General features: G+C 31.5%; 1 protein-coding gene across 1 annotated transcript; it reads left to right on the forward strand.

Annotated features, from left to right (window-relative positions):
* The first annotated feature begins 2,263 nt into the window (after positions 1-2,263).
* On the forward strand, positions 2,264-13,860 carry LOC127720391 (transcription initiation factor TFIID subunit 1-like). The gene is made up of 8 exons (XM_052226978.1): positions 2,264-2,565; positions 4,084-4,165; positions 5,305-5,338; positions 5,951-6,028; positions 6,684-6,758; positions 9,305-9,358; positions 10,790-10,928; positions 12,247-13,860. Exons 1-8 carry the CDS (start codon positions 2,553-2,555, stop codon positions 12,270-12,272), a joined length of 501 nt encoding a protein of 166 aa, XP_052082938.1. The 5' UTR covers positions 2,264-2,552; the 3' UTR covers positions 12,273-13,860.
* The last annotated feature ends 783 nt before the right edge of the window (positions 13,861-14,643 follow it).

Here is a 14,643-nt window from a genome sequence, read left to right on the forward strand (position 1 = left end):
TTTTCTGATGGAATATATAATTGTTTTACTTTCTATACAAAAACACAGGTGATTAACACATTAAATTACTACAGTACCATTCATATATAGCTCGGGAAAGATCAAGGCAAACGGCATATAACAATAGTCTTAATGAATATAAAAAAAAGTTCATACAGTTGCTGCAAATAGTTGACCTGGAACTGAATTTATAGTCATGCATAATAGTATATTTTTAATGCAAGGTAAACGATCACTTTAACACTAAATAAAGCAAAATTAATTTAAATCCAGTACTGATTAATTTCTATCATATTGCCATTGTAACATAATATTAACATATTCCAGTAACTGTACCAGACTGTACATTCGACAGAACTTTGTTTGAATTTGGGGCTTTGCAACAATGTCCCTCGACGTTTGGGTTACACCTTGTGCCTTACTTGAAAGCTTTCTATGGATTGATAGCTGTAATATTATTGCTAAACCTGCTAATAGCAATGTACAGGTAAAATATGTCATTACCAACACAATGAAGTATTTGTATGAAATTATATCATTGCACTTTCCTATCTGTTATTAACATAAGCTTTCAACCTTTGGACATTATAAATATTAGTATAATATTTATCTATGATTATGTTGGCGATAATTTATTGAGTTCTTGCAAAGTATCAATATTTTTACCACTGAGGTCATTGTGTGTGGTTTATCAATTAACGCTCTAAAACGTATTCATTTCGCGTTTGTGTTCTTGATTTATGTTCTACATAAATCGGTGGGTCTCATGCTTTTGGGTTTTTTTTCACGTCTTTGGTGCCAATATGCATGACATTCATTCTGACAATTCGGAAAGGAAATAAACATTGTTTTAAAGAAATTGATTAGAGTGAATACAAAATTTACAAATTATCAAATAAATGTTTTAAATAACTATACTTGTATATGCAATTTTATTGATATGTTTTTTCGACGATGCTCTTAGAACTTAGATGATCGTTTATACTCAAGACATGTTCTCCCCCGTCTTAGATTGCTAACAATATAATGAAATGCCTTAATCTATATGTATAACAACTGATTCAGCATCTAGGAAACTTTAGACGGTGCGGAGACGTTCCCACTACTGTTAGCTACAAAAACTGACAAAGCGTTGCCTGTTATACATGTTATATTGCCTTACGTAAACTGTCCAGTTTGTAGAAGCTTCCACAATCATTAATATTTACCTGAACAATTGATAAAGCGTAGCATTTAGTAATGTCCGTACATTATTAGTGTTCTTGAGAAAGTTATAAGTATATATCAATTTATTTAGTCAGAAGCAATTGTATGTGCATTTGTCTATTTCGTTAAACACTAGAAATAAAAGATAACAGTAGTTAACTGATGATATAATACTTTCAACGAATTAAAATGTCATGATTGTATGTCACGAAAATAAGACTATCGATTTGTTATAATTTCTAGAATGAGGGAACCCAGATGCGAAGACAGAATACTGGTGCATAATTCGTCATTCGTTCTCTGTTGACTATACTTTTTTTCTCTTTCGTTTGGGGCACGCTATTAACGATGACATCCGAAACAATGTTATCAAGAAATCCTATTACGTATCTATTGTAATACTTAAACACCATTAAATGGGATAGAGAATATGTCAATGTTGAGACAAGGAAGATTAAATTTGGCAAGCTAAACTCATCTCATTTGTTTGTCATTTATAAATGATCTATCTGTGTAAATACACGAACAATATCAATAAATGATTTATACTCCAAATGTCGATAGTATCCTTAATTCCAAGTTCACTGTGATATATAACTTACAACCATTCACCGAAAGTTTAAATTAAAAAAGATTGCAAGATGATATGTTTTAGTTTGGATAATGTATTTAAAAAATCTGCTTCATACGTATAAGTACCAAACCAGTCGGTCTGAATATATGCACATGGCGTATCCATTGGAAAACAGACTGTCTGTTTAAATACATATTTTTGTAATCCAACGAGTTAATATATAAAATAATTCATTTTGATGATATTGACCTTGTTGTATTTAATTGTGTTATACTCTCTGAGTAAACATAATTGCAGTTTAAAAACGTATAGATAAAACATCAGCGGGCGTTGTTACACAACTGCCTTCGATGATTACTTTGGTCAATTAACAAACCTGAAAAGTAATTATATAACATACTTGTTTATATATCATTAATGTTTATACATATGGCAAAAGCATTGCGGAGAAGTAAATATTTCTCCTAAAAAAACATTTCTGTGCAGTTGAATTTGAATTTCTTTCAGTAATACATTTAAAGAAGTCCACGATGAAGCGGAATTTTATTGGTCACAGCTACAGAACGACTTTCTTGAGGAATACAGTGTGAAAACGATATTTCCAATACATGTCCAGTTACTTGTTTTACCGGTGATCATCATCCATGCCTTCATATGGTTTTGTTGTCCTTATCTTGGTGGAAAATTGTATGAAAAATGTCGCTGTGATGAAGAAGTTGATTATGGCCAGAAAGCTGTTGTCGACGACGGAACAACTTTAAATCGTGGTCCTATGTTTGTTAGAGGTAAACATTTGTCTAATATAATGTCTTAGTTCTAAATAAAAGTATTATATCTGTCAAAATGAAAATGTTGATGTAATGTCTGTAAATATGACAGATTAAAAAAGACAACACCATATTTAGAGTCTATGGAAGTATAACCCGGTTGTAAGAGGTTCCGGTGGCAAAACACAGTGCTCTTCATCTTCGTGTTTTTGATAACATTGATTCTTCGTGGTTAACGAAATTCAACAATATGATTCATAATTGTTTCAGAGATCACAATTCTGATGTTATCGACTCTTTTAAGGCTTTAGCGTCAAGAAAAGGTTTGCAGTTTTTTCTTCAGTACAGCTCCCTTACACTTGATCAGCAAATGATTTATTTGAAAAACATGATTTTATTATTTTGATTTTCCCCGTGCGATATTGAAAATGTACTGTTCTGCTTTAATATGAATAACATATATAATATTCAAACTTCAATACAAAAAAATAACACAGTGAACTCATCATCTGAATTCAATCTTAAATGTCAAAACTCATACTGACGCATCAACTTTGAAAGATGATTGACATACTTCATTTGTCTTTTGTGATGCCGCATACTAAATTTGTCTCATATAATGCAGTGTTTGTGTTTTGTCTGGCTTCTTTTCTGTGATGATTGCTAGGGAATATTTTTTGATTGTACATCGGTAAAACTCTCTGAAAAACAATTATATTTGTAGTTATGACCGTTCGTGATTAACAGATGTGCATACTGTTTTACTGTCTTAAGTTTCTCTGATTCCTGCTTCATCGGCTGGCAAATCTCATAATGATAATTGTCTTCATATCCATATATATATGTGCGATAAAGTTGTAAAGTTGTCACATATATACACACATATACTGATTTTATATTGCTGTAACTTCGTGGTTAAGATGATTAAGATATTCAAAAGACAACCAAGATGTGGAAGATATTCCATCCATGCGACTTACATGAATTCGCCAAACGATGCAATGCTACAACCTTATATATGGTCTAAGAGAAGATGCATAACTAGACTAACAAACGTTTTGTTTTACATACTGTAAAAGAGAGGCAAAAGATACCAGAGGAACATTCAAACTTATAAGTCGAAGCTAAATTGACAACGCCTTGGCTAAAAAAGAAAAAGACCAAAAAGACAAACAATGGAACACAACACACAACACACAACACAGAAAACCTAGACTGAGCAACACGAACTCCACCAAAAAACTGTAGGTGATATCAGGTGCCTGCGGAAGGGTAAGCAGGTTCTGCTTCACATGTGGCATCCGTCGAACGTGTGTTGCTTATGTTAGTACAAACCTGGTTGACCTTTTAATATGTTTTGCTAGTCAGAGTCACATTGTCACCGAAGCATGGGTTCACATTTTGCAGAAGGAAAATGTGGTAAAGATGAAACAAAGTATAGGTTATAGATCTATTCACCCATGTGCAATCTAGTTATATTCAATAGGGAACGTATATTTACGTTTATAAACATACATATTATCGATTTTATTTTAGTTTTCCTGTATAACACAAATTTTGATTTAAAGCTAAAATCGACGAATGAGGCCGAGGGAAATGGTGCTATGAAAGCAAAAGGGTAAAATCTTTAACGATATATTTGTTTCTGGTCCTAATCTAGTTTATATTCATTACTTCTTTGTTCTTATTATTGACCTCAAATATATGTCATTATTATATAGAACATCAGCTATTAGGAACCGTCTGGTCGAATAAAATAAAAGACTCAATAGAAATTGAAAAAACCAAATTATGAGTTAAAACATTACACTGCTGCAAATTCAATTACATGGTTCTGATTTGACAACATGTGTGACAACGTCTTGTAGAAGAGCATAGGTCAATTAAAATGCATAATTTTTTCTTTTTTATCTTAAACTGTATATTTGAAATACATATAATCTTTGAATTTTTTACTTCAAAATTGGCCTCATTTTAAGATTTTGTATATTACTTTGAATATAGTAACCACAGAAGTAAGAACATATTTTCTACAAGATGCACTTACATCTTTGGATAAAAAAGGGGGAAGATATCAAAGGACATTCACATCTCATTCATATAAGCCTAAAAGAAACTGACAACTCTCATGACAAAAAAAGCCAAAACCAAACACTAGTATACAAGTCACTTCATTTGGATGATCTCAGTTGCTCTGGGATTTCAAGTAAATCATTTGACACCTGTAGCAATGCAGTAGTATGCAAATCCAGGAAACCTGGTATCTTGTCCATTTCTAAAGTTTCTCCTGAATTCAAATCTACGTTGATTACTTTTTGAGTCTGATTCTCTATACTAATTGTTATTTTGGTTTATAACTAACTTTTTTTCCGTATTGTCATATTTAATTTTGTAGTTAGTTGCCTTTACAGTACCAAGTCAGGAATATGACAGTTGCTTCAATTTGTTTGACATGTTTAATGTGTTTGAGATTTTGATTTCCCATTTGATAAAGAATTTTCCTTGGAGTTCGATATTTATTTATTTAACTTATCATGATCCATGTGATTAGTATGCTGCTTGATATCATTTTTATAATTACGGAATCAATTTTCACTTTGATATATAGTTATATAAATCTATCCATTAGAACGATAATGTAAACAATAAAGAATACTAACATTCAGATATATTTTAGCACAATGACCACCAAAAAGTATGCTTGTGATATTTAATGTTGCCATATCCGTATATCTAATGATTGCTTATCAATTCCAGAGAAATAGACATCATGGAAACTGACAGAATAACGGTAAATCTTCGTGTTGATATATACTTAATATAGTGTCAGAATTCACTGAATTAAACCTAATTGTAGCGTGTTATATCCTAAATTTACAAAGAAAATGCATATGAAATCGAGAAAGAGAGAGTGATGCGTAACATATAAAAAATGCTCACAAATCAACAAACGTAGCATACTAGTATAGTTGTTTAAAAATTAAAATAAGGAAGCCATTTTGCAATGGCACATTAAAGGATCAAGCTACATTTTTTAACGATTCATGTAGATTTTCTTTTTGGAATTTCAGCAGTAGAGTCAAACAACATGAATAGCTTGTTCAGAGTAATCTCTTCTTCAACATTTGTTTTCTCTGTTTGTTTTTTTGTCCTGTGTTTTTCATTATGTGTTACTTATAATAGAACTATTTCATGTATTTTCGGCGCGTATTGAACTGATATTGTTGTATGACGACGGAACATTTGACTGGAAAATTTTGAGTTTTTTCAATACTTGTGTTTCCATTCAGTAAAGTGTTTCGAACATTGTTATTATAATTTGTATTTACTTATGTATATATTACCTTGAACACAGCACAAATGGAGTATTTCACGATATAATGGTGTACTTTATGTTTAACAGAAGCTTCAAGTTCAATTGGATTCAAATAGCTCCAAGCTAGAACAGCTTAACGAGAGAAACGATAAACGAAATCAAAAGGTTAGTAAGCTGATATCGAAAAAATTGAAAAAAAAAAACAAAACATAATTCATAGCTATGTGATCAGTTAAACATATCCTGACTTATAAAATAATTGATGATTGATATGTGTTTTACGCCACTTTCAGCACTTTTGTGATATTTCGTTGCTATCAGTTTCTATGGTTGAAGGAAGCAGGAGTGCTCGAAGAGAACCAACGAGTTCGGCAGGAAAACTGACAATCCTAGCCAATTAAGATTGCAGTCAAGCGCACCTGCCATTTGTGGGATTCTTACTCATAACCTAAATGTTGACATGCTAGTGATTCAATAGTTCGACTACTTTTTCTCTTTGCTACTTAGACCACTCAGCCACCGATGCCCCACTCTCTTTATACAATAAAGTAGCCTATTTGCTATCAAATTTCTATGTGATCATTACTTCATCACAATATTCTTTGACGATTTATATAACGTGATTTAATATTTATATGACTTGATCCTTATGTTTAGTTCCAAAACATAACATGAACAAGCTACTGGTCCTTTACATAATGACATGTTTTACAATATATTTGCGCAAAGTATGTTTATGCATCTACGTCATTTGGTCTCTGATTGATAGTTGTCTCATTGACAATCATGCCACATCTTGTATATGCATTTGTCGTTTTAGTTATTGAACAAACAGAAAGAGATGGATAAATATTTGAGAGATATGAAGAAATATTTGAAAGATATGAAGAATGTGGTTCGTAATCATTGTTATATTTATAAGTAAAAATCATTTATTCATATTGTAGTCACCACATATATATATATACGTATCATAGTAGTTTGAATGTTAAATTACAAAGAGCATAAAACATCAAAGCTCCAAAAAGTTGAGCCCGAAACACATACGTCGTAGACAATCTTTACGTAAGTGTTTCGAAAAATTCAATATTTCATAAACGGTATATTTACAGAAAACAAACAGAGAAATAATTTCTAGGCCAAAATAAAAGTGCAGAACTGTCCATTGTAACATTTAGCAACCAGCAGTCATTCAATCAAACATTAATTACATTCTTCTAGCCTTGTACAATGTTACACTGTTCACCGTGTTGTATGATCACATGGTCTTGTTTTTCTTCTGTTATCATATAAAGCCTTTATTTTAATTGAAAGAGAGACGTGTCATTTAGTTCATTAAACCAATAAAAAAAAACTGATTAAAGCAAATTTTGTTAGACGTTATGATATAAAAAAAAAGGAAGTTGTCGTATGATTGCCAATGAGACAACTCTCCACAAGAGACCAAATGACACAGAAATTAACAATTATAGGTCACCGCACGGACTTGAACAATTAGCAAAACCCATACCGCGTAGTCAGCTATAAAAGGCCCCGAAATGACAAATGTAAAACAATTCAAACGAGAAAACTAACGGCCTAATTTATTAACAAAAAATGCACGAAAAACAAATATGTAACACATCAACAAATGACAACCACTGAATTACAGGCTCCTGACTTGGGACAGGCAAATACATACAGAATGTGGCGGGGTTACACATGTTAGCGGGATCCCAACCCGCCCCCTTACCTGGGACAGTGGTGTAACAGTATAACATAAGAACGAACTATAAAAATCAGTTGAAAAAGGCTTTATATGATGGAGACATAATCTTTCAATGAGTTTTATTGAGGTCTGGAGCTGGCATGTCAGTAACTGCTAGTATTCCTTTGTTAAATTATGTATCATTGACATTTTGCTTAGTTTCTTTTGTTACCTATTCTGACATCGGACTCGGACTTCTTTTAAACTGAGTTTTACTGTGCGTATTGCTATGTGTTTCTTTATTCTACATTGGCTAGAGGTATAGGGGGAGGGTTGAGATCTCACAAAAAATGTTTAACCCCGTCACATTTTTGTGCCTGTCCCAAGTCAGGAGCTTCTGTTAGTCTTGTATGTTTTTTAATTTTAGTTCATTTAAATGTTTTGGAGTTTAGTATGACGTCCATTTTCACTGAACTAGTACATCATTTTATGTAGGGGCCAGCTGAGGACCCCCTCCAGGTGCGAGATTTTCTCGCTGCGTTGAAGATTCATTGGTAGACTTCTGCTGTTGTCTGCTCTTTGGTCGGGTTGTTGTCTCTTTGATATATTCCCCATTTCATTCTCAATTTTATTAACTCATCAGCTGGATACAAATAGAAATACATCTTACAAAAACACAGAGTGGACGTGGTCGGGTACTTGTATATCCCAACACCAAAAAGACACTTAATACTGATCTGAGAGTACTCGCAGTTACTGACAGCTAGTTCAAAGCCACTAACAACTAATAAAATAAATCATGCATCTAAGACTGAATTATCAATCAGTACACATCCAACATCCCATGGATTTAGTGTTAAGACGTCATAAAGAGTCAGAAAAAACTAGTTGTAAAAAATATAAACACCGTAAGTCGCTGCCAAAGGAACATCACCATCCAAAAAGGGAAAAATTAACAATAAGGAACGAAAAATCGTCCCTTTTGTCGTAAATTTTAGTGTGGAGTTTCCCGCGTAAAACCCTAATATCTAAATCTAGGAAAGGACAGTTATTATCGTTTAAATTTGATTTATTTAAAGTAATTTCCTTTGGGTAAATTTTGGCAGTATATTGAGAAAGTTCTTGATTATTTAACGAAAAAATATCATCAAGATAACGGTAAGTGTTGTTGAAATTATCAATTAAATGCAATTTAGACGGGTCTTTACTGAGTTTGGTCATAAACTCTGATTCAGTACAAAACAAAGTCTGCTATTAAAGGGACGCAATAAGTGCCCATTGGAATACCTACAACCTCTCGATAAACTTTGTTGCCGAAACGTACATAAATATTATCAAGGAGAAAATTAAAAGCTTATTATTATGTATTGTGTATGATGATATATTTGTTATGATGACGAATAAATATGTTTAAACTAAAATTAACAGCTTCAATCATCTCATCACACCTCTAGTAAGTATATCTAGCATATTTACCTTTCTCAGTAGAGAATCAATTTTCATATGCTATTGGAACGTAAAAATATTGCATATTGTTAGTTCAGTTATACTTTGAGCTAAAACAAGCCTCATTATACTGTCATAACAAAACCTAGCTTTTGTCTATCGTTTGATTTTTACTGTCGCTGTTTCTATAAGATATTTTTCTAGTTAGAAAAACACTTCAAGCAAACACATGCCCAACACTCTGTCTAGATACACTTTGTATTTCTTTAATTTAACTTATACTATTTTGTAAATTTTTACCATATCAGATATTGAAGAGACTGGAAGGTATGCATGGCAGTTTTGGAAGAATAGAGAAGGAGGTTTGTAATAAAGTATACTTGATTATAAACAAAATAAGTAGTCACCTTCAACCCATCATTCACACATGCAAATAGTCATAGTTTATGACGTTTTGTATTAGTTGTTGTTCTTCATGCATGTCAACATTTGACTCAATGCATTTTATATGAAAATATTCACAGAAATTTTCACGATTTTCATTTGCGAGGAAACATAGCATTCTGTTGAAATCAAAATTTAGTTAAATCAGCTGGTCGCAATGACATCCAATATGTTTATCATGATATCAAATTGATGTAACTTAATCCTTTACATGATGGAATGATGAAGGTATAAAAAAAATATGCTTTTTTTTTCCGTATTGCAATCAATTATCCATTTCACCATAAATCAAATACACTTGTGTATGTTCACCCGATACTACAAGCACATGGGTATCCTCATGCACAAGCGATTTCCAACAGAGTAATGAAGAACTGAAATCTGACGGACAACATTATGAGTTTTGACACACCGTCTACAAGTTTCAATTCACTAGCAACATGTTTTGCGTCTAAAATCTTTTTATACGAGTAGTTTAAGATCCAGATAAAACTTTGTATTTTCAATATTATGTGTTCGTCGTTTGAGTTGTATTATGTGCATAATCCACATTACGATTGTGTTTAATTTATTCTACAGGTTGTTTGATACTTTTCTTCTTTAAATTAAGATATATTAACTGAAATATTTTTATAATTATCGGTGCTTTAGACAAAGGTGTCAAAATTTAACACAGCGAACAAAAACATTGGCCTATAAAATTAGATCAACATTTCCTTAATCATAACAAAACATATTATATGACCAGTGACTTATATCGTATAGTAAGTATAATCAAATCAGTAATGGAGTTGCAGTTTTATTAATAACCTTCTAACTTGATTGTCACTTTAAAAATAAATGCATATTTATTCACCCCTTATTTTATTGATTTTTTATTTAAATTGTGTTCAAATATACATGTAGTTCGTATAAACCAACTCGGTCGAATGGTTTCTTATGCATATCACTATATCGGTAGGGGAGATTTATTTAGATGACTGATTTTATAAAAACTTATCAAAACAAAAAGGTGATATAACTTAACACCTTCATATAACTACACTTGGTTAAATGCCTATTTTTTTTTTCATCAGTTACAATGTCTTGGGTCATCAACGCAAAGTAACGGAAACAGTGTCAATGGGTTTCATTCTATCCAATTTTCTGGCCATATTCAAGATTTAAAAACATATTTTTTTCTTTTTCTTCTACAGATATAACATGTATCCAAAATGATTTAACATAAGTTCAAGTAGATAAATATATTTTTAAAGAGCCACATTAAATTGAGACGCTAGTTTCTAAAAGTGTAGTGATAACGCAATTAAGAATTACAAAATATTAAAAGCTTAATTGTGTACTCTTAGGTATCAAAAACCGCCAAAATTATGAAAGAGGTAGATTTCACTTCGGATGAAGAGGAAGAGGAACAGAAAAGTGATTCCTCAAGGTCAGATGAAGAGGATTCCGATGAATTATCTAGTTCTCTTGATTTAGAATCATCAAGTAAGAGCAATCGTCCTAACATTTGGTTAAAAAATTAAAAAAAAAGAATAGTAAGCAAAACACCGTTGTGTTAAAAAAGAGGGACGAAAGATACCAGAGGGACAGTCAAACTCGTAGATCGAAAACAAACTGACAACGCCATGGCCAAAAATAAAAAGACAAATAGACAAATAATAGTACAGATGACACAACATAGAAAACTAAAGACTAAGCAATACGAACCCCACCAAAAACTGGGGGTGATCTCAGATCCTGCTCCACATGTGGCACCCGTCGTGTTGCTTATGTTTAAATATTGAGCACTTTTGGGATAAATGAGGGAAACAGTAGTGTACATATATAGGTTATGACCCACTCATCATTTTTTAAATTATATACTCATATCAACCATCGGGACATTATTGAAAGCGACTTATACATTTGCATTTTGTGGTACAGGTGACACTTGTGAAATAGTTCTTCTCCGATTTTTGTTGGGGTATGCCGTAATAAATTTTGAGATCCTTTACATCTAAATTCTTAATTGGATGTTTCTGCCAATTTTACACCGAATACATAATATTAAGACATTAGATTTAATGATCAATAAACTGATATTTTTTTTATCGGAATTTTAAATTTGAAACTAAGAAATGTATCACCTTGATGTATTCATCTGACATCCAGTTCGAATTTGGCCATTCTTGTGATCCTTTCAGATTTTGTCAGCGTTTCATCGTTTCCATTATGTTTTGGTTTTCAAATATTTTGGCTGAGAGCATAGCTCAAGAAACTTTAAATGTGCATCTAGCGCTGTAACATTGGTACCTTTAATGTGACCAATACATATATATAGATTCTACCACTGCATCGAGTGTGATACGATATTTATCCACTCGAGACAGTTAAATATTTAAAATTTAACTGCCGAGAGTGGATAAATATCGTATTACACAAGATTTGGTGGTGGAATCTGTTTCTCTAATGATTTTCAAACAATACGCAGGCAAATGTATTCCTTCTTTTCGAATGATCTGCAAAAAGATGTGTTCTTTCTATGTGACGTCATCAGGCATGGTCGCCTTTTTTCATGCCGTCACAATAGGAAATTCAGAGGAAAGCAAGAAAATTCGACGTCATAATCGGATTTTAACCAATGAAGAACTGAGATCAAACGAACCACACGTTGATTAAATTTTTTTTTATACAATGGGTGCAGAAAGGGATAAACTGACGAAGAATAAGAGAAATTCCTTTACACATAGAAAGTTAACTGTTTATTGTTGTTAAGCATATATATATATATATGTTGTATACAAAATATTCCTGTTTTTTGCAGATGACCCAGATTGTAAAATGCAATGATCAGATAATAGCAAAGTTGTAAGCATGTTTGAACCAAAATTTTTTTCGGAAAAAGCAATATCATGACTATTTGTACCATAACATATTGTATGAACTTGACGTCCGGAATAACACTGGATTGATTGCCTACTATATGCCTTAAATCATCTGTAGTGTCGTAACATATGTATTTACATTTGTGTATATGAATGTATGAATATGAACTATATTTTCTCGTAGTATGTTCGATGTATTTCTTACTGTTTTCCAATGAAGTTAAAAACAAAAAGAGCAGCTGGTAGCTTTATTCTGTTGATTGTTATATCATAAATACTTGAATTTAGTTTGCAAAAGTTTGAATTTCATGATAACAATCATTTTTATCTGATTAAATTCTCATTTTCTCTGTTATTACAAGAAATGCGTAGTAACAGCAACAGTTCACCCAAAATAATTGCTTACGATCACTGCAACGTTTCTAAACAGAAAGCGAAAAAACCTATATGACATATATTTTCATCATAATGTTTTTTTCCTTTTCCTTGTTTATTTTAGATTATCGCTTCAGCTAAAGAAAACGTCCCATTACATGATTTTGTAATTAATTATATTCGTAATGTTAGTAGTTGTGTTATACTATAAGCTACGCTTTAGTGTTTTTTTTTTTTATATCAATTCAAAATAATTGCGAATCTTACTGTTAAATGAATGTTTACAATGAAATTGACGGTCTTAGTTTTTATAAACATTTCTGGTAGGCTTTAGTTTTCAAGTAATTTGTTATCAAGCAATTCGTGATCAATGGATAATTATTCCCGAATATTTGAGGCGTACTGTGAACAGTTTATTTTATTTGTGAATATGCCAATAACATTATAATACCGGTTGACCATGTTAGGTTAATAATACCATCAATTTATTTCAGAAAAACTATTTGTATAGCTTTTTATTCTATCAGCGTTATAATAAAACATAATTTACTTTATTAACTGTATTTGAAATAAATATATTTGTACAATCATTGTTTGGTCCTCAATTGACTTAATTCATGCAAATTAAAATCAAATTATGATGTGAGCAATATTGCATTTTCTCAAAACTGAACGTTTGTCTATGTTTCTTTTGGGCAGGGGTGGTTTTGTTTTGTATATTTTTTTTATCAAGTTGTTACTGTGACTTGGCTGTTGGTGTTGCTCTCAACCTTTTGCAACTTATTCAAAATTCTGACCAATTCTGCAATTTGTTTTATAGAACCAAACTGTTCAACTGGTCAGAATTTTGAACAAACTGCTGTAGAAAAACCACAGTCAAGTCGTGAAAGTGCAAGGTGATAATATAAAGCATACTTACAATCCTATAAGACTTTAATTCCACTTCAATGTTATTATGAAAAATCACTCTAACATTTTGTATAGAAATTTTATTGTTATTGTCATGCTATCGGTGATGGGTAGTAATTTTGAATTGCTAAAAAAAATGTCCAAACTAAGCTTTCATACAATTTTCTTTCGAAAAGTCTTCTATATTCATAAGAATCAAACATCATTTGAATTAAAACATTGTTATACTCAGTAAAATATGTGTGAAATAACAATACGATATTAGTAAGTTTCCATGGGAGATAATCAATTTTTCTTTCGAAAAGTCTTCTTTATTCAAAAGAATAATGTTTTAGGCTATCTCCCATGGAAACTTATTAACAACGTATTGTAATTTCACATATATTTTATGTGATATTTTTTTTTAACTCGTGACCGAACAACACTGATAATTAACTCATGCGCTACGCGCATTCGTGAATTAATGTGTTGTTCGGTCACTCGTTGAATATTTTTCTCTATTTGAATTCTTCGATTAGTTATTCTATAAATAATGACATAGTTTATTAGGCCATTGACGTTGATTTGTAACAGCTGTTATACCAATGTTATATGGTTTTTCATGTTGTATATTTTATCTTCATAAAATACTATAGAACCCCATATTTTCTTAACTTAATCCTGATGTTGATGTTAGGTTTAAAGTTCAGTATCACTTGCCCAAACAGATTTTGTCAACTTAGGAATGATTTTTGTTAGTCAAGTATTTGATGAAATATTCATATTTTATATTTACTTTTCATTCTTCTGTACAACTTATATATACAACCTTGATTTTTTTTCTTTTCTAAATAAAAAAAAATTGGATACATATATAGCGCTTTACATGTAAAATTATGAGCAGTTATGATTCTTCAACCTGTACCGATAGTGCTTACTTATATTTTTGCATTGCATAAGGTCATGTTTTTCTCAGACTGTTTAAGACGTCTATATACTAAATCCGTTGGATGTATTTAGATTTATAAACTTAAGTCTGGGAGAACATGATTTACTTATTTGTTGCAGTTGGC

Source organism: Mytilus californianus, unplaced genomic scaffold, assembly GCF_021869535.1.
Source record: "Mytilus californianus isolate M0D057914Y unplaced genomic scaffold, xbMytCali1.0.p SCAF_11, whole genome shotgun sequence".
Taxonomy (NCBI): domain Eukaryota; kingdom Metazoa; phylum Mollusca; class Bivalvia; order Mytilida; family Mytilidae; genus Mytilus; species Mytilus californianus.